Source organism: Sander lucioperca, chromosome 22 (assembly GCF_008315115.2).
Source record: "Sander lucioperca isolate FBNREF2018 chromosome 22, SLUC_FBN_1.2, whole genome shotgun sequence".
Classification (NCBI taxonomy): Eukaryota; Metazoa; Chordata; class Actinopteri; order Perciformes; family Percidae; genus Sander; species Sander lucioperca.
Genome location: NC_050194.1, coordinates 6,778,198 through 6,799,159, shown reverse-complemented (window position 1 = coordinate 6,799,159; position 20,962 = coordinate 6,778,198). Strand labels below are relative to the sequence as shown.

At 40.5% G+C, this 20,962-nt stretch overlaps 1 protein-coding gene across 1 annotated transcript in view; it reads left to right on the top strand.

Moving 5' to 3' along the window:
- Positions 1–10,706, top strand: part of shisa8b (shisa family member 8b) — a 38,738-nt gene extending 28,032 nt beyond the window's left edge. The window contains exons 4-5 of the mRNA XM_031297922.2: positions 770–883; positions 9,375–10,706. Coding sequence (XP_031153782.2) covers positions 770–883; positions 9,375–9,919 — 659 coding nt within the window. The 3' untranslated portion in view covers positions 9,920–10,706. The remainder of the gene's footprint in view (positions 1–769; positions 884–9,374) is intronic.
- The last annotated feature ends 10,256 nt before the right edge of the window (positions 10,707–20,962 follow it).

The following is a 20,962-nucleotide window of genomic DNA, read 5'->3' as shown; positions in this document are numbered from 1 at the left end:
AGTACGGTTACGCCATCTTTAAAACACTAAGAAAGGTTGAGGTTAAATATACAGTATATTGTTGCTGTCAGGTACAAACCTTGTATGTCCAAAAGTGTTGTTTTTCCTGAATTGAAAACATCATTTTGAGCTATTTACCTCAGACAAAGTCAGACAAAGTCCCCTGTCACGGTTTAAATATTTGTAAAACCCACTAACAGACATAAAGGCTGACCAATAGCATTGATTTATGAAAGAGAATTTAAAGCTACTGTATAGTGCGTAGCTTCGGTCTCCCCAATGAGGAATTCGAAGTAATGACAACAACACTGTCGTTGCATCCACATGATGCAAGCCTGCCAGGATCACGCACCACCTCCACCCCTCCTCCACGCAGTTACTTGTAGCCAAGGAGGACACGGAGGATTAAAAAAAAACATGATGGACTCTTTAGAAGAGGTAATTGTCTTCACACAAGCTGCAGCGCGCGAAAGTTGCCGGACGACACCATTTTCTGAACATGGCCATACTGAGAAATACAGAGAGGGTTGTGTGGAGCTGATGTCTTAAGTAGCAACTCATTTGGCAATGGCTTGAATGTAACGGACGTTCATTAATATCAAAAAGTTACGCACTAAAGCTTTAAATGACAAAATATGGACATACAAGGTTTCTGCCACAACAGCGACGATATGAGACAGCACACACTTTGGACATTTTGTAACCACCAACAACTCTCTCTCTCTCTCTCTCGCTCTCTCTCTCTCTCTCTCTGCTTGTCTCCCACCAGAACAGTACCATCTGAATAACTCGGCTTATGGGCCATTTGGCCAAGGGCTTCCACAACCGCAGAGCAACCACAGCACAGTAGGACTCAACAAGTATACCTCCCTCAGAGCTGTGGGTAAGTCGGACACACACACACACACACACACACACACACACACACACACACACACACACACACACACACACACACACACAATGATGCTGATTCCAACTGACACAATAACCTTTAGAGTACAGTAAGCTGACAGTACAGGAGCTGTTAACCGACGAGGGTCTCTTTGCCTCTTGGCAAACAGAGAACTGATCTTAAAGAGGATCCCATGCTGTTCCTGTGGTGTGACCGTCTCTAAATGTGACTGAGTGATGGATTGATTAAAGTAGACTTCCACAGTTCTTTTATGGCCTACAGACAAGCCAAGGGAATGGTCTAATCAGAGTTATAGTAGTGGAATCTTTGTTTTAATGATCATCATCACTGATTGTATTAAAGATAAGATCACTGCACTACTAAACTATATTTTAGCAGTCTAACCAAACAGCACAGGTCATTGCAAAGGACGCATCTCTAATACGTGTATTTCATGTAACACAACCTCTGGGAGCAGCACTGGAGCTCTTGGGCAGGAAGAAACTACTGGGCAAACGTGATGAATACTATGTGACTGGTGATTGTCCTCGCTTTGATTTTAACTACACAAAAATAAAACTTTAACTGAAAGGAAGGTTCTTTCCCAACCTTGGTCTTTTTTGCATAGTTTGTCATTATTTCGAACAGTTACATGGTAGCTTTATACTCAACTATTTAACTAGAAGAGATGTTTCGGCATCTGACTAACGCATCTAGAAGACGCTTTCATTAGTGGATGTGTCCTAATGTCGGCTGCTTTGATGAGTGTTCAGGAATGGAAAACTGAAATCACTCCATTTGTTACCGATATTTACAATACTTTAATTGAAGTACTTCCCACCATTTAATTTAAGTGTCCACATTTTAAGTGTAAAATAAAATGTATGCACTGCAAGTAGTTCCCTCAAGGATTCCCACGTCTATTTCATTTGCGTTATTTTTTGCTGTATCACTTTATAATAAGGGTACAAATCAAATACTTAAGTAATGCATGACTCATGATGATTTAATGCATGAAATACTGCAGGATGTATCATGAATTCAGACCCATGAATTTGCTCAGCCTCTCTGAAAGCAGAACAGTATCTACTCATAGAAATATAAAGCTATTTTTTAAAATCAAACCTTTCTTGATGATTTGTTACAGTGAGCAACAGGAAGTGATGATCCATCCTGCACCGATTCATGCATTTAATCAGTGGTTTTCAAAGTGGAATCATTTGTTTTGACTATAATTCAGTCCATACGTAACACCATGACCGAGAGTATGACTATTTTGGTCATGGATTTCATACACTTTCTGTAATAATAATAATAATCCTATTAAATGAGGGACTGTGGGACTAAATCAAATCAAATGGGGGTCTGTGGTTGTGTCAGTGTAGGGGTCATTGACGTGAAAAAGTTTGGAAACCACTGCATTAAATCATCGTGAGTCATGCATTAGTTAGGTATTACTTAAGTATATGATTTGTACCCCTATTATCAAGTGTTACCCTTTTGGCGATACATTTCACAATGCCATAGCTTCACATTTAATAGATATTTTAAATATGTTATGCAGTAGGGATGCACCAATACCACTTTTTTTAAGATCAAGCACAAGTACTTACATTTGGGTACTTGCCGATATGAGTACCGATACGAGTACTTAATAATCCCTCTGGGGTCCGAGGGTGTTTTCAGACACACAGATGATTTTGGCCTTCTCTGATATTGATGTCAATTAGAACAAAGCAGTATTTTCAAAGTACCATGCCTTTTTTCTATTCAAAGCTCATTGCCTGGGCCTAGACATGTCCCCAGGCTAGTGTCAATCAAATAAATCATATAATTCCTAATATCAAAATACTGAGTGAAGTTTAGAAAGAATGAAGAATGCAAAGTCTGATGACGTCATTCACGTGCATATTAAGTACCCATGTAGATTTACCGATCCAGTGGAGAGGATGGTGTGTTTACGCCAGCAGCTAAGTTCACAAGATTTTGTCCAAATTTAAAGACTTGTGGCAAACTACAACAGTTAAAACAGTTAGACTACACACCGAGAGCACACCAAGAGCTTTCCTTTCAGCCTGTTTGTATATAAAAAAATCGCTATTTATAGAGTAGCACTGTAGTTAAAACAGCGCTGTGTAGAAACCGCATGCAGACAGAGCAGATTGAAATATCGCTTTCTTCATGTTTATGCCCGTCAAGCTGATGCGAGACATTGGGCTAACACAGCTACTCCAAATATCATTGGTGAAGTTTACGGGCAACAGGCTGCTGATGTGCTTTTTCACAAAGCAGCTTAGGAAACACGGTTTCTGTGATGTGGTGACGGCTGGGAATCTCTCGGTTCCAGTACACTGACAAGACGTCGAAACCCACTATTATTAACAATGGTGTTTAAAGCCCCCAACGTCGACTTCAAGGCAGTGCTGCGACCGTCGACTTCAAGGCACCTAACCCTAACCCTAACGATTGCCTAATCCTAGTGCCTTCCAGGCAGCGCTGCCTGGAACACGATGTTGGGGGCTTAAAACACCAAACACCGACTGACAATGGCTGGTCATCAAGTGCAATAATGCATTGGGCAAGAACCTAGTTGTTTTTTTACAGCTAAAAATCTCCAAATGGCTGCCATTGCTCCTCTTCCGTCGCCTATACCTGCTTGATGGAGAAGTTATTGTCACATTGCTATGAGTTGGTATCAGGTGTGGTAGTATCGGAGTACTTTTATGACTACAAGTACGAGTACATGCGCACTGCATCGGACCGATACACGATACTGGCATCGGTATCGGTGCATCCCTATTATGCAGCACTACATCAGTAATGGTCACAGGCTAAAAAAAGATGCTTTACCCTATCGCAAATGGACATAAATCTATACAATCAGATTGATTATTTATCATTCTCTTTATGCACAACAACTTTCCTGAATTTAATAAATGTACACTTTTTCTAACGTACTGTTGGTCATTATTCGTATGTTTTTTTTCACTGCACTTTTATGATACCTATAGATGTGGTTTTGTAAGAGATGTGTGATGTAACTACGAAGCTACTACAGCTTGGAAAAGAGGCTGTAGGGGTTTTTACCAGGTGAATGTACAGAACGTTTCATGACGGCAAAGGTCACACACACATGCTGTCCTTGAATAGTAGTGGGTGTAACAGTGTAAGGCACTACATCCAACCCCAGGTATCACATTAGAACAAAACAATCCTCTAAAGGGGGGCTTAAAGGCAAATCACTGCTTGTCAGGGTAGATTTGAACCTTTATTATCCATGGAAGGTTGACTGAGATTAATTTTCAAGCATCAACCCTCTTTACACACTGTACATACAGTACATTTACACTTGGGAGATGCCCAAGGCTTCTACAGACCTTAAGCTTCCTAGCTAATTGATGTCAGCTTCATGAGTTGGTTGTAAACATCATCTCAGGTGACTCATTATAAAACGAAAACCCAGTTAAAGAGTCCTAAATATGCACTACATACATGCTTTAAAAACTGAGGTTAAAAAGTCCCAGGTTATTTGTCAGTATCCTCACCAGTTAGTCACCCATGTAGCAGACACAGAAAAAATGATAAAAAAAAAAAAAAAAAAGACATGGCCCTCCAAACTGTCAGATACTGTAACGATCAGTCCTTGTCATCATTCATACAGCTTTACCAAACTGTCTGCAAACAGGACATTCACATATTATACTTCATATGAACATTTCTTTCTTTGGATCAGTTTTAGTATCTATTTTTGAATTAAAAACAACTTGGTAAAAAAAAAAATAGTAGCTTTTGACAACAACAACAGCTGTTGTTAGTGGACTCAGACTTCCGGACAAAAATGATGAAAACACACACAGAGACAATGTTACTGTTCATGAAGCCAGGAAGCTAGCGGCGATGACCTCAGTTTTTAGTTTATTTAAATAATTCTCTGTGACATTCATGCTAGTCCATGACACACACACACACACACACACTCTACACACACTCTACACACACTCTACACACACTCTACACACACTCTACACACACTCTACACACACTCTACACACACTCTACACACACTGGACTAAGGGCGAGGGTATATATAACCCTTCATTGCAATGTCCCCGCATCCTGACACACATACCTTTACCTCCATCATACTCATCACTTCCTCCCTCCTCATCCCTCTCCCTACCTTATGCCCTCTCCTATTCCAGCAAGAGGACTACTGCTATTCAGCTTGCGGGTATACACCAATTGGAAATACTTAAATCAACAGCTTTCCCCTTTGATTTTCTTCAAACCCTCCCCCCTCATCCTGACCGCACTTAGCTTTATTTTCAAATTCTCTCTATGTGTTATCTTTCCACTCATTTAAAGTAATTTATTTTCTGGACAAGAAAGTCTTATTTATTTATAATGGGAGAACAAGTTATATCTTGTTGTGCTTCTGATGGTCAGGTTCACACTGCCATTTGGAGTGAGAAACATAATTCGGTTACACTTTACTTGAAGGTATCTACATAAGAGTGACATGACACTGTCATGAACGTGTCATAAGTTAGTAAGTGTCATTCGGTTTTTGTCATGACAAGTTATGGTTAGGGTTAGGGTTCATGTGTCATGACTGTGTCATGTCACTCTTATGTAGATACCTTCAAGTAAAGTGTTACCCATAATTCTTTAAGTGACATTTATGGTATGATGGTGAATGCTAACAATGAACAGTAACAGTAACTGTAACAGTAGCAGATGTAGAGACGAGTCATAAAGTCAAAACTGGCTCGGTAATGTCATTCACGAAAGCATGAAAACAATTGCCAGTCTCTTAAAAGTTACGTTCCCATACAACAAAACTGCATTCTCAATTACGTTTCGAGGGAAGTGTATTTTGTCCCAGATAACACTGTTTTTGTCATATCACAAAAACGTTTCTAACCAAAGTCTGTATTCAAAGTCCAAGTGGTGGATGGGTAAAACTAACACGGGACTTTCACCCAGGAGACCGCTGTTTGTGTCCTGTGTGAAACCAAAAGTTATTTTAACTTAAAAGGTGCAGTAGGTAAGACTTATAAAACTAACTTTCTGTCATATTTGCTGAAACTGACCCTATGTTCCAGTAGAACTACATGAAGCAGGTCATTACAAAAGCAAATCTGGCTCCTCTGGCACCACCTACAGCCTGTAGTGTGATTTGCAAAAATCCACCGCTCCCTGTTCAGATACACCAATCAGGGCCAGGGGGGGGGGTGTCTAACTGTGTGTCAATCACTGCTCATGCACACTCATTCATTCTCTCTTGTGGGGGGAGGGGCTTAGGAGACCATTTAGCAGAAAGGGGCGAGGGACTGAGAAGTTGTTGATGTTCAAATTTTTTGGCTAAGTCCTGGATCTTCCCAATCCTACCTACAGCACCTTTAACAAACGAAACAAACGTACTCATTTAATCCCAAACCATGATCTTTTTCTAACCCTCACCAAGTAGTTTAGTTTCAATTCACAGCATTAACCAGGTGTTTAAAACTGTAAACATTTCACAAAGTGTGCCTGGCGCTGGAAGGACATGTAATCCAGGACAAAATACGTTTCCCTCGAAATGTAATTGAGTATGCAGTTTAGTTGCGTAATTGGTTGCATTAGCTGCCAAAAGCTAGTGGTCATACCAGACCAAGTGAGGCTGAAGAAGCAAAAGCCCCGAGTGAGTGTATTAAATTGAGAGTGGGTTTTACAGTTTATAAATTCAAGTTTTCCTTTGTAATAAGAAGAATGTGTAGTTTCTTTTTTCAAAAATTGCATGGTCTCCTTTTAAAAGTTTCTAAAATACTTTGAGGAGCAGAAGAAGATGACATAGCTGACAGGTTGGAGCCGGGAGGTCCTAGCATAAATGCATCATGGATTAAGCGTGATTCAGTCATCAGTGTTCTTACAATGACAGACTCGGTGTTTGCACACTGACAGTTCATTTTAGGCTACGTCTGCGTGTGACTCAAAACTGCATCACACTCTTACAAATTCAAAATGACTCTAAACAAGTTTGAGGAGGCCAAATATAGCATGTGTTTGCTATACTGGCCTAATTGTTGAAGGTTACAAACAGAGCATACTACATTAAAGGTCCAATGTGTAGGAATTTCTCCCATCTAGCGTTGAGATCATATATCGCAATCAACTCTCTCGCGCCACGCAGTTCAAAGTACGTATTACAGCTACGGTAGCCTTCACGCTTCAAAAAGCCGGTCTCTTGCTCTTTTCAAAATCCTTTTTCTTTTTCTGGGCGAAGAAGAAGACTCCTGTTCCTGAAATTTGGATTTTGAATACGTGTGGTCCTCCATGTTTCCTTCTTCAAACTTGCCGGGGCCGGGAAGCGACGATACCCATTAGCAGCATTAGCAGCACCTGTGAGTTTATCATGTGACAGCAAAAAACATGAAAGGCGGAGCAGTATGTCCTGTATGTCCCTTACCGGCTAACGTATTTCAAGATGACGCATGAATATGGAGCGTCTACCCCAGTTCATGCGAACGCAAATGTAAAATTTCAAGCCAAAAGGAATACTTGGAATTGATGGTGGTGGTAAATATTCATGAAAAAGGAAAAGTTTGTGAACGGGCAACACAGATTTTGATAATGAACAACTAAACACGTTACACACTGGGCCTTTAAATCAAAGAATGATTTCTCCCTCTCTCTCTCATGGGCTAAAATATAAATTACCTAATGCCACGCTTTTTTTTTTTCTTTTTTTTTTTTTTGTCGCTTTGACAATCGTTTCTATCAATTATGATAGTATTAACTGCTGAGATTTAGGAACATGCCAACATTGTTACAATGAACTATGATGGGGCAAGAAAGGAGCGGTCAGATGATAAAACAGGTTGAAATTAAACAGTTTTTGCCAGAGAATCTAAATTATTTTAAACTTATCTAAATTGACTGACCTAAAATGTCTGTCTCCCTCAATTGCACTGAAAAACTGTTCACACAACTACAGTAAGTACGGTAGGTCAACGTTCAACCAGGACATGAGTAACTGTAATGGGTGTTTAAAACTGACTACAATAATTTAACCAGTCACATTCTTTTTTTTCTTTCAAACGTGTCAGGCTATGTGGCAAAGCCGCTTCCGTTTCATTTTGAAATGAACTGACATACAGTAGAAATGATGTCCGAAAGCAGAGATGTTCCGATACCTATTCCAGTATCGGTAATGCCTCCGATACTGACTAAAATGCTGGTAACGCCAAGTACGCACAATTTGGTACCACGTAATATAGCCCTGAAAAAAATATACTTTTAAGTAGTTTATTTATGGTCTTTTTCCGTTATGACTGACTGTCAAACTAGGTAATAAAGGAAAGTTCTATGGCATTCATTCTCTAAATGTATTGGTTCATGTTTAAAGCGTAACTCTCGCCAAAATGCAACCTAGGGTCTTTTTGTGAATGTACCCGAGTCAAACTTTCATTTAAAAGCATATTTAGGACAGAATCGCCACTTTTAATATACGTTTGAATGGGAGTGCTAGGGGCACTTTTATGCTAGCCTCAAAATAGCTATTTTTAAAACACTAAGAAGGCTCGACACAACATGAAACTTTGCTCATAGTATCGCCAGGGGCTCTACACCTTAATGAAAGCATTGACAACATTGTTTGTGTACCCAGAGTTTACTAAAAAGAAAGGTTTTGAGCAACTCACGTTAGCAGTTGTTGTTTACGCTATCCGCTATTTTCCCAGTCAAAAATAGGCGATCTCCGAATGCGAATGAATGGACTCCATAGGGAGGAAATGTCATTCTTATATGAGGCTCCTTTTTCAACTACAATGTCAACATTGTGTTTCACTAACGACAAAACAACGAATTATCCGTGCATTTATATGGAACTAAGCTTTTGGAGCTTTCCATCTTTACTCTCCTCCCTCGACTATTTTTGACTGGCTCGATAGACGGCGACCGGAAGAACAACAGCTACAGTGAGTTGCTCAAAACCTTCCTTTTTAGTAAACTCTGTGTACACAAACAATGTTGTTAATGCTTTCGTTAAGGTGTAGAGACCCTGGTCCATATCTATGCCCTGGTCATACTTCGAGCAAGTTTCATGTTGTGTCGAGCCTTCTTAGTGTTTTAAAAATAGCTATTTTGAGGCTAGCATAAAAGTGCCCCTAGCACTCGGGTACATTCACAAAAAGACCCTAGGTTGCATTTTGGCGCGAGTTACACTTTAACCTGAGCCAGGCCATACAATGAAAGCAGTATACAGCTGTTAAAAAATATTATTATGTTATTATTTTTTAAACGCACTGGTATCGAATCGGTACTCTGCATCGGCCGATACGCAAGTTCAGGTATCGCAATTGGTATCGGGAAGGAAAAAATAGTATCGGAACATCTCTATCCGAAACTTCAAAAAGATCCAAGTTGTAATAAAGTGAAATTCTTCTATCACTTTCTGATAGATGTTACTTCTTCTCACCCACCCCTTTCTTGGTTACAGCGCACAGCGCGTCTCGTAGCTACTACAAGAGCTTCCCGCTCATGGACTTCTCCCAGTACCAGCCTGTGGCACCTCCTGCCTTCCAGCCTGTGCCTGTTCCGCCCAAAGAGAAGTCATACGTCCACCAGCCCGTGTCGGCGCACCACGATCTCCACGCCCCCCTCTCCATCTCCATCCCCTCCAACCACTTGGAGCACTCGCGCCTCCCCAAGACCACCACTCACCCGCTGCTCTCCAGCTCGGCCTTCAAAGCCTGGGAGCCGAATAGCCGCCACATCCACAGACAGGCCTCTGCCCCGGGGCACGCCTCCTCCTCCATGCACAACTCCACCCGGAGACACGCCTACTCGACCCGGAGGCACGGGAGCATAGAGAACATGCCGGATCTCTTTAGCCAGCCCTATGGAGGGATGCACGGAGGAGCTGGAGGGGGGGCAGGGCAGGGGCAGCATGTACAGGGGCAACACCCATCTCAACCCTCCTACTACCACCACAACAGGCAGAAGAGCTACTCCACCCACAGTACGACTGAGGTGACCGTCTGAGCGGCAAGGCTTCAGAGAGCAGCGTGCTGAAATGTCTCATACTAACAAAAACCTTTGGTCTTAGCTAAATGCCAGAGTCTGGGACACTTGGTCCAACAGGTGAGGGATATTAAACGGGGAGACACATTCAGATTTACAAGAAGAAAAGGGGGGTTTTGATAAGTGGGAACAGTGCGATTCAGAACAAAAGCAGCGTAGCAGAACCACCACTCTTACAGAAAATGCACTCAGCTGTTAAAGGTTATTATTGGACTCCAGCAAGGGTCTTGTGCATTGCTCATATAAAGTATATAGACTGTGGCTGAAAGGAAATCAACCACTCTCAGGCTCCTATAGGTCCTACAGAATCCTACAGGTCTTTACAGATTCTCAACCATTACAGCTTTTGTGGTTTCATTGTGGTTGTACAGACCTTACAGGAATAGGGATAGGAGAACAGAACCACTTTTACATGTACCAGCTCTTAGGGAGCACTCGATTTTGTCTGTGAAAAGTTTTTACATGTTGGCTTCCTGTCAGATTTAGCAGGAATGAACAGAGCGTTTTCGGTAACTCCAATTAAGTTTAGGAACAGTAGGTCATCGGTAGATGTTGCTACAAAATAGCAACCGGGCTCATGGTCAGGTTTGGTTGTTAAAAAACATTCCACAATAAACTGTATCCAGAGGTCATACTTCCTAATGTTTTCAATTAAAAACAGCTATTCACATCTATGTTAATGTATATGTGGTTTGTTACCTTTAAGATCCATTTCTGTGGTTCACCTACAAAATTTAGACCTCAGGAACCATTCACGTTGTCCTTTTACACCCACCCACTGCTCTGTCCCCTTTAAGAAATAACTCAACATTTTGGGAAATACCCGTACAGGCTTTCTTGCAAAGAGAGGATCGATACCACTCTCAAATCTGTACGCTAAATGTGAAGCTTCTGTCAGTTGCCAGTTAGCTTAGCTTAGCAACGGTTACAAAATACTTAGGAAAATACTAGGAGCGCAGTAACTTCCTGAAGTCTTGACTGATCTTGTTTCTCCCTGTTTCCAGTCTTCATGCTAGCTATGCTAACGGCCTACTGTCGGTTGCTTCACATTTACCGTAAAGACACATGAGTGGTGTCAATCTTCTCATCTAACACTGCAAGAAAGCAAATAGACATATTTTCCAAAATACTGAACTGTTCCTCTTAACTACTAAGTTACCATTGCATGGAACAACAGGGACCTGTAAGCAGAAATTCAACAGAAACATGAAGTGGAAAAAGTGAATATATTCCTTTAATAAATACTGGAATAATAAGCTTCTTATCATTTGCTTTTTGGCACAGACATGAGATCATATTTTAACTAAAATGCTTTGCAGTGCAGTTTGGGTTTTCACTGTGACTGACAGACCCGAAATTGGAATGAAAGAAAGAAAACATTGACCAAACGTATAGTCGCGCACCCTACACGCGCAGGCTCAAGACAGCCAGAGCAAGCGCTGCTCAGAGCTCAGAAATGTTCTAGAATGCCCATTTAAAGTATTTTTTGAATGCCCAAGTGGGTAAGCCAGCTTCCACAAAGCGTACCTCCTATGGCCCCATTTTGATGCTACCTAGCACTCACCCACCGTTAGCATTCCATTGACTGCCATTCATTTTGACGTCACTTTGACAGCAAATAACTTTACATCTGAAGCGTTTAAAGACTCTATTTGTCCACTGTTTATTTCTAAAGAAACACGACAATGTATAAAAGGCTCCAATACCTTGTATCTCACGTCATGGCTCCGTAGCAGACATTTTTATAAAAGTAGGCTAACGATTGTGTCATAACCACGCAACTTACTGTCGCATAGTAGAGGAGGAGTACAGGAGAAGCTCGCAGGCAGTTTCGACTTACATTAGCTGTTTAAGTTTAATTACTAATGTTAACTAGCATTTTAGTTAGCAATAATTAGCCTGTGTCCATTTTATCTCCTTACATATACCTACGCTCTCCATCTCTTCAAGATTCAGAATGATTGAGATTTCTCTTGGCACAGCTACCAGAAGACTTACAACTTTCAGACAGGTTGCTCACGTCACATTTATGTCGTCTCTCTCAGTTGGAGGCTGCGCAGTAACGCTCACTGGAAAAGTGCTTCTAATATACTTCACTGGTATCCGTTGAAAACAACGATGTCACTTTGTCCATTTATTTAACTGTCTATTATTTCTACGATGCTAAAATTACTGTTTATTTACATGGAGTCCGGTGGCTTCAGCGAACGCAATTTCGCGGATGTTTTTATGTTTAAAAAAAGGATCTTTTGCTCTAACAGAAAGGTCAACCTCCTTCAAATCCTTTCCATAATGTTGTCAGACACTTAATTAATCTGAGCCTGAGTCAGTGGCAAAACAAGCACTTTTATGAACGTAAATACAAGCTGGACAATTGACGTCCTATTAACTTACAATGTAGCATGTTTCGCCGTTGCCGACTGCAGCGATCTCGTTTAATACTGGACCAATGTCAAAGGAAAATATTTCCTCAATAGTTGTAATTATATCCGATACTCAACGAGCTGTTGCAGAAACAAGCCCAGCATGAAGCAATAAAGCAAAAGCTGTCAGATAAATGTAGTGCAGTAAACATTACAACACATTCCCTCTGAGGTGTAGTGGAGTAAAAGTATGAAGTAGCAGCAGGGGCGATTCTAGGATCAGACCTTTAGGGGGGCTCAGCCCCTATGAGAATGTGACATGGATATAGTGCATGCAAAAGTGTTAATCTGCGCCATGAAATGACCAACTTCTTCACAACCGCACACCTGCTCTCCCTCTGACAGATAGAGACTCAGCCAAAGGCGTGAGTCTGGCACAACATCCTCAACCGGAATCTAAGCTTTCCAATGATATTAGCGCCAGTTGCTGTGACAAATGGTTTGCGAGAAAATTAACATTCAACTTACATGAAATGTTATCATATTTGCATTCTGCATAAATCTCTGCACACCCATTACTCTCTGTGAAATATCTAACAACAACAACACATTTCTACATGGTCTCCAACTTAGGGCCAAAATTATAATGTATTCTCATGTAAACTATTTATGTCAGCACAGACATTTTTGTAAATTGCTTAGCCAGTGTATCCCACCATAATGGTTATTATATTGCCAGATTCCAGACAATCCCACTTACTTATATATATCCCACTTACAAATACGAATACATATTTCTACTGGTATGCTTCCTAGTGACATTAATGCAAAAATATGAAGAAAAAACTATTCCACCTGTGTGTGCATGGTTATAATTCTGAAGTGCAAAATAGTTCAGGCCAAAGCACAAATATTTCCATCCATAGATAAGTCTAACCTCTGAATTTCTTTTCAAAGTGCACCAGATTGATGCATTTAAACATTAAAATAGACAACATTTTCTTACAGGGGAGCATGCCCATGGATCCCCCCTAGGGGGACTTATGCCCCAGTGCAGCTCTAGGTCTAGTGGCGCCCCTGGGGCAGTGTCCCCGTTTTAAGTTTTACAAAGATAAAAACATTACCTTTATTGGAGGTCTTCACGAGTTCTTAATAACTCTAGTGAGTGGGGTTTAGTCTGTAGTAGGGCTGCTCCCTCTTAGTCGATTAGTCGACTAATCGGTCGTTTTGGTCTTAGTCGACTAAGATTTCTTTAGTTGATGAGTCATTTTTTATGCTTATTCATGCTTAATTACTCATTTCCAAGAAACTTATGAGCACATTTCTGGTAAACACAAGATTTAAAGTGGTGCTTTTGCAGGATTAATTGTGGAGAAAGTCAGTTTTACAGATGGTTAATTAACTACATTTATATTGTGCTTTTCTAGTCTTAACCACCTCTCAAAGATCACAGCTCTGTCGATTACATCAACTAATCGATTAATCGACAAAATCATATAAGTGTTAGTCGACTAAGAATTTCTTTAGTCGAGGACAGCCCTAGTCTGTAGTCTGATTTGGAAGCCAAAATTAAAAATTGTTAATGGTTGGTTTGTGGTATAGGGCAGTACACATCCTACTTATTTTAAGGATGAATGGAACATAAGGGTTTCAACAGTTCAGGTTATACATAGGCCCCGTAGATGCCTTTTTGTGCAGTTCTTTGAGAATTCCCTCCTGTTCTTCTTGCAAAATCCATACTATTTTGCATCTCTCGGTCTACCTCCATGCACAGCTGTTTTGTTTTTTGTTTTTACCCCTCTCGGCCTCTCCCACCGTCTTTCCACGATGAAGCGCTTTGCATTCTGTGCCATCAGGCCAAGCATACAGGGACAGCATCCCTGGGGTCACATTAACTCGACGGTGAGGACAATGCCACCATCATGTCAGCTCCCATCAGCCTCCATCCCGTCCAGAGAGAGGGAGAGGAGGAAAAAGAGGGACAGTGCTAGAGCCAGAGGCTGGGACTCTTTAGAAAAGAAGAGAAAGGGAGAAGAGAGAAGAGAGAAAAATAGAAAAACAAATGAACGTGGCCGCATGTTTTCTTTCCTCAGGGGATGGAAAGGGACAGAGTCACTGTGGATCTGGGTCTCTCACTACTAAGCTGTCTGGGTCATAACTCAGAGTGTGTGGACGTGTGTGGATGCCTGTGTGCGAAACCCCCAGGCACCATTACAGGGGAACTCGCTGAGGCACTTGCAGGCCTGGAGCGTTACACATCTCTCATCTTGTCTCTGAAGCCCGTACCGCAAAGGACAGTGTGTGCAGAGCTGCTGCTATGAACATGCAACAGTTAATGCAACGCATCAGCCGGACATGTTGGCAAAGGTTTACGGCTGCAACACGCTCAGGAACTGCACAATGAAGTGAACTGTTAACGATGATTGCATGTGTGCCCAGAAGCACTTCCATAACCCCCAATTTCCACCAACTGCGGAACGGCGGCGGAGTCAATAGGTTTCCATTAAAGTTAATGTGTGTATTTCCACCGACTGCGGAACGGCTGCGTTCCGACTCCGTCCCAGCTCCGGCGATCCGCAGACCTCCGGAGCAGATACGCAGAGCTTCTATTTTTGACGGATGCCGGAGAGCTCCTCAGCAATTCAGCACAGGACAGATTGTGCGGGACAGGAAGTTGAGCACAGAAAACAAAATAAAACATCCGGTTAATTTTCAAAATAAAATACACCGTGTTCACAGCGGATCATATTTCACTACACCTTGAAAACGTCATAATGGGCGGAGACAGGCCTGAAACAAACTGTTGTTGGTTTTGTGGTTCTGTTTATCGAAACTACATCCTGTTATATCGCGCGATCACACGTGAATTCGCGAGAGCTCGTGGGTCCTCGTGACTTGAGCTGTCAGTCATGGCCGCAGCCGTTCCGCAACAAATACGGACCTGGTGGGTAACGAAGGACGGCGGAGCACGGAGCCGACACGCAGCCGTTCCGCAGTTGGTGGAAATCCGCCGTAAGGGTCTGTAACAGGCCTAATGTTTGTGCTGAAAGAGCAGACCGGATTTTATTATGATGAACTTTTTATTTGGTTATTGTGTGAAGTGCTTTTGTCACAGCTAAATTAGGAGTCAAAATGATCGGACACAGAGCCAAGAACAAATCACACAATATAACACAACACTATTAAATAACCAAACCCCTCTTTGCCGCTAAACTACACCCATATAAACATCATAAAGCCCATTATATAAGTTCAACATATTTGGCCAAATCAAATTCAGGTGTCAACTTTGACACGCACAGATACACAGGTGCTGCCGGGTTCTCTTTTAGAAGATGTCAAGTACATTTGAACAATGCTATTAGCTGGCACCAGATAACTACACATACTGTAGATATATGAAAATATGAGCTTTTACAATGGAATAAGATCCGTTTTTCTTCTCACTGCCAAAATCTGCCTCTCCACAACATGCCCCCCCCCCCCCCCCCCCAATTCCACACATAGCGCACCACACAGTGTCTCAAAGACAGATCTCGACTGGTGATGTTTTACGAGCATCTTGCTGCAGACTGAGCCCATTTTTCTCATTCATTAACAAACACAAACCTATAATCACTAGTCTTTCTCAGATTTCTACTCTACAACATACGTTTTAACAAGTTTTAGAAAATGAAGCGTTAGGACTACTGTGACTGATACTTTTGGTCAAAAAACCAACACTACTCTCTTTCACGAACACATCTCTTCTGATTTGACGCAAAAGTAATTTTGTCATTATCAATGCAGCAAAGGATCCTGGGCAGGAATCATTTCCTCTCAATGCTTGATGTTGTAAGTTACAAATGTTGCTCGGACACAAAATCTGTTTGTTTTTTTAATGAGCAATAGATGTTAAGTTCTTTGCCGTGAACAAGTGCGTCCAATGTTTTTCTTGGTATGAAATCATGCATTTTCCCCACCTAAAATAATGATACCCCTCTGTTCTTGTCATGTTTGTGATAAATGTTTCTCATCTTGCGTACATTATGATTCAATCTTTTCGAATGTGAGGTTTTATGTAGTGCAAACATCATTGGAAAGACAAAATATATATATATATATATATATATATATATATATATATATATATATATATTTTGTTTGAATAAGGGCTGTATGAACTAAGTCATTTTAAGTCTAAGAGTACTTATTAAAATTGCTGTCAGATTTTAACAAATTATTTCATGTTAAGGATTTTAGTAACATGAAACATGATGCATAGAGAGATCTACTGTACATTAGCTGAGCTGTGCAAATTTCTAATGTGCAATAGAGGAGGATAAAGTAGATCTGCTGTACGGTCTGTCACATTATTACAGTGGGTTTTTACATTAGTGGCAAAACACAGTGACACTCTCTCCGAAATTGTAAATATGGACGTTTGGACAGTGGCTGTCAGCGTCTGAAGCGATGAAAAAAGCGTCCCTTCAGCGTGTTTGTAGAACGTACCGGGGAGAGCAGCAGCTACACGGGGTTTAGCGAGTAGTATGTAAGGGGGAAATTCCGCGTAGGGAGGTTGGTTGGGTTGGCGGATGGGTCAAACACAGGACTTTCACCCTGGAGATTCCAGTGTGTCACGGAAGTGTAAGCCCACCCACGACCTTTTCCTAAACTCAACCGTCCCGTTCCCGCGTGTCACGGACCTTTCTCTTAACATAACTGCGTCAAAAGGGACGCCAATAGTCCCGACCAAGCGCGTTTAGTTAAAGTGTGTTATATGACGCTAAAGGAGACTTTTAGCATCAATAACAACGACAAAGGCACCTGACCAAACGTCCGTATTTTACGAGATGGGAGTGAGAACCTGTTGCGCAGACAAGTTGGTGTTTCTATTATCGATTACACAGTACTGACTGATATAGTAATTTGATTTGCAGTGAGCATGCAGCAGTTGGTTTAAAACTGGTTTGCAAATGCAGAGGGGAGATTGTGAAAGGATATTTAGTGCTGTGTAAGGATAGGCTGTGCAAAAGAAAGTTTCTTTGCACCAAGTCAAAGGAAGGACCTCATCCCACTTTGCCACTAAGAACCTCTGCAGGTTAATGTCTTGGAGTACCTTATAGTATATGTTTAACAAAAGAATATAAATATATATATAAAGCCAAGTAAATCCAAAGTGTATTGGTTTGACAGCTAAAATGTGTATATACTGTATGTACCTGTACTTCTAATTACAACAAAACTAATTTATACCCAAAATGTTCTACAAATAGAATTGTTTAGCAACTGATGCCACTTTTGAATATATGAAATATTAAAGATTGTAAAATCAATGTAATGCTTTGGTTAGACTTGTGTTTGTGTCAAAGAAATGTTGGACTTTTGGTTATTTTGGGGCAAAACACTCCACTAAGCAGCAGACACCTTAACTGGGTCGGCTAAATGCTGAACACATGGAAGAGACAAAACTCCCCGCAGCCAAAAACAAAATGATAACTTGACAGCAGTCAGTCGCTCTTTGTTGGATCAAGTTACCAGCAAAACAGCATAATTAGTCAATATGGCTTTAAGAGCCAATTTGAGCTCTTTAATAGTAAACAGTGCTATAATTAACAGACAGGAGATTGAGAGCTGTTTCACTGTCAGCCACAGAGGACATCCGCAACGTTTTCCCAACTGGGATTTCAAGCAGCGACAATCACAAACATGTCCCAGTAACCACCAATTCACCCGTCAATTGCACAAATGTAAACACATTAAAGATGTATGTTGCCTTGTTGTATCTTGGCAGAAACTAGCTGCCACTGCTGTAGTGAGCCTGTAGTGCCACCCTGTGGCTGCTCCTGATACTACATGAACCCAAAGCTTTTGTAGTTAGCGTCCTGACATTTTTTTTTTTTTTTTTTTTAAATCAAAATCTTTTTATTTAGTTTTCAGTATGACAACGCACAAAGCTGTCAATTTGTTAAAGACAGGTTATATGAAAGGAATAAAAAAAACAGTGTATGCCAGATATATCAAACCAACAACAATAAAAGAAAGATCAAAATACTCAAAATAATCCCTTCCCAAATCACTGCCAGTGAGCATATGTCAGTATCAGCCTGTCACAATGATAATCCACGATAAGTGACTGGATAGACTGTAATTCCATTAAACTGTGCTTGATTAATAAGTATTTATAAAGCCTGGAGTGAGTTCAAAACAGGTCCCCATGCTTTCCGAAACCTTGCATTTGAATGCTGAAGCGAGAACTTTTTCCAACATGTTTCCAACATAATACCTGTCAGCCATTGTGTATGAGTGGGCGGGGCAGGTTCCCTCCACCTTAGCAGAATTGTTCGCCGGGCCAGAAGAGAGGCAAAAGATATAGTGCGTCGTTTATCTGCAGTTAATCTAACCTCCTCTTCAGTGACCCCAAAAAGAGCAATTAGAGGCTTTGGTTCCAATATGATGTTAAACAGCTGAGATAACGTTTGGAAGACCTCCATCCAGAACTTGCTAAGGCTGGGACATGACCAATACATATGAATAAGAGAGGCTTCTGAAGTTTTACATTTAACGCAGAGTGGGCTAACGTCAGGGTACATAGTAGATAGTTTGGCTGTTGAGATATGAGCCCTATGAACCACTTTGAATTAGATAAGGCAGTGGCGCGCACATAGAGAGGTGGAATTAATCTGTTTAAGAACGGAACTCCATGTATCTTTTGACAAAGCCCAGGTCTTTTACCCATGCTGCCTTGATCTTGTGCCTTAGATCCAACATCCTGCCATATAGGGCAGAGACAAGTCTCTTTTGAGATGGGATTAAAGAAAGAACTGTATCAACAAGGGAAGTGTCTGCTGATATATGTCCTGACATTTTTAATTCTTTATTCAACCCCATTTTTATCGCAGTAATGATTCTTTCTTTAGATTAAATATTTTAATAAAAATTAAGTACTTTCATTGTCCGATTTATGAGAATTATAAGTGACTTTAGAGCCCTTGTGCATGTATATAAAATTACATTAGAGACAATTTTAGGGGTGTAAGAAAAAAATCGATACACTGGAGTATCGCGATATTCTATTTAGCAATACTGTATCGATTTTCAAAAATGCAACATCGATTTTCTTTTTTTTTTAAGTTTACGTGCAAAAATATTCATGTAAGACAGTGGTTCACATTTATGTTGTGTTTAAACCCCCTACCGCTAGATCTCTATGCTGAGACACACCACTAGTGTCCCTGCCTAACAGTGCCTAGCAGTGCCTGACTTTTTGCTAGAAGCTAACAATGTAGCTATGGCTGAACTTTGGCCTACTTTAGCATATAACAATTAGCTCACTAAGAACCTGTGAACCACAATCCCAAACTGGCAGTTTGATTTTCTGTGTACTGAATTGTTTACCTAAAGAAAACTTCTTTGACTTTTATGCACATCATGTCTTTTTGTAAATATTAGTTTTTCTAAAATTATACTTTAAAAAAATCCCAATATATCGCCTTACGCACAGTATCTAAATATATTGCAATATATTGAATCGTGACCCATGTATCGTGATACGTATCGTATCGCCAGATTCTTACCAATACACAGCCCTAGACAATTTAATACATTTTAACAAACTGCAGACTCTTTAAGCATTATCAAGTAGGTGGAATAGCCATATATTAAACAATATACACATTCAAAGTAACAATGAATAATTCCATAGAAACTCTCCTGAAATGACAATAAAGACACTGATGGCAAAAATATTTGTTTTTCTTCAAGGAGAGATTAATGGCCCTGCAGTAATGCAGGTAAGTGGCTGTTTGCATCAACACCTGCTGTACATATCATTTACTCTATATAGTCGTTTAAATACAAACTATACAAAATGTCAATATTCAATGCTTCCAGGTACAATTGCTGGATATGTAACAGGCTGTCTTTACAAATTGAACAAATTCAAAGTCTTGTCAGGTAAAGCAACTGAAAGATAAACAAGTGATTGGTCCTGTATTTTAAAAAGAAAAAAAACACAATGTGGTCAGGAGATAATCCTGGATAAAGAGAAGCATGTCAGAGGTTACACACGTGTACACTAAAGACAACCCATTAGATTTGGTCAAACTGTATTTTCTACAGCTGAATACAAAGACCTGCCAGCAGAACTGTCCTTGTAACTTTGACTTACTCTGGCCTCGCCCTTGGAGTGCAGTCCTGACATATTAATGACCGCAGGAACAAAATCAAAACAGAAAATCACACGGTAAAAGAAGAATGATTGATGGGAGAACAGGTAATACTATGTGTATTTTGATACAGATCCAGATGGAGTTAAAGACACATTAAGATTTAGTTATAGGGCCGGGTACCAAATTCAATACTGTTTAGGAACCAACCGAATTGCCTCTATAGTATCGAAAAATGCCTCGTCATTCAATACCCAATTTCAATACTTAAGGAGAAAATCTCATCAGCTACAGTGAGCCAATAAGCATGCAGCATGCTTCTACCAAGATCTAATAATGTTTGTGATTGGCTGTCTAACGTTACAAGTCATAAAGGCAGGCAGGAAAAACTCTACGTTACGCACAGAGACGGGGCTCACGTAGTAGGAGCTGAAAAATAAATAAAAAGATTTGTGTATGTGTAATGTTGTAATTTCTTTTTGTTTTATAAAATC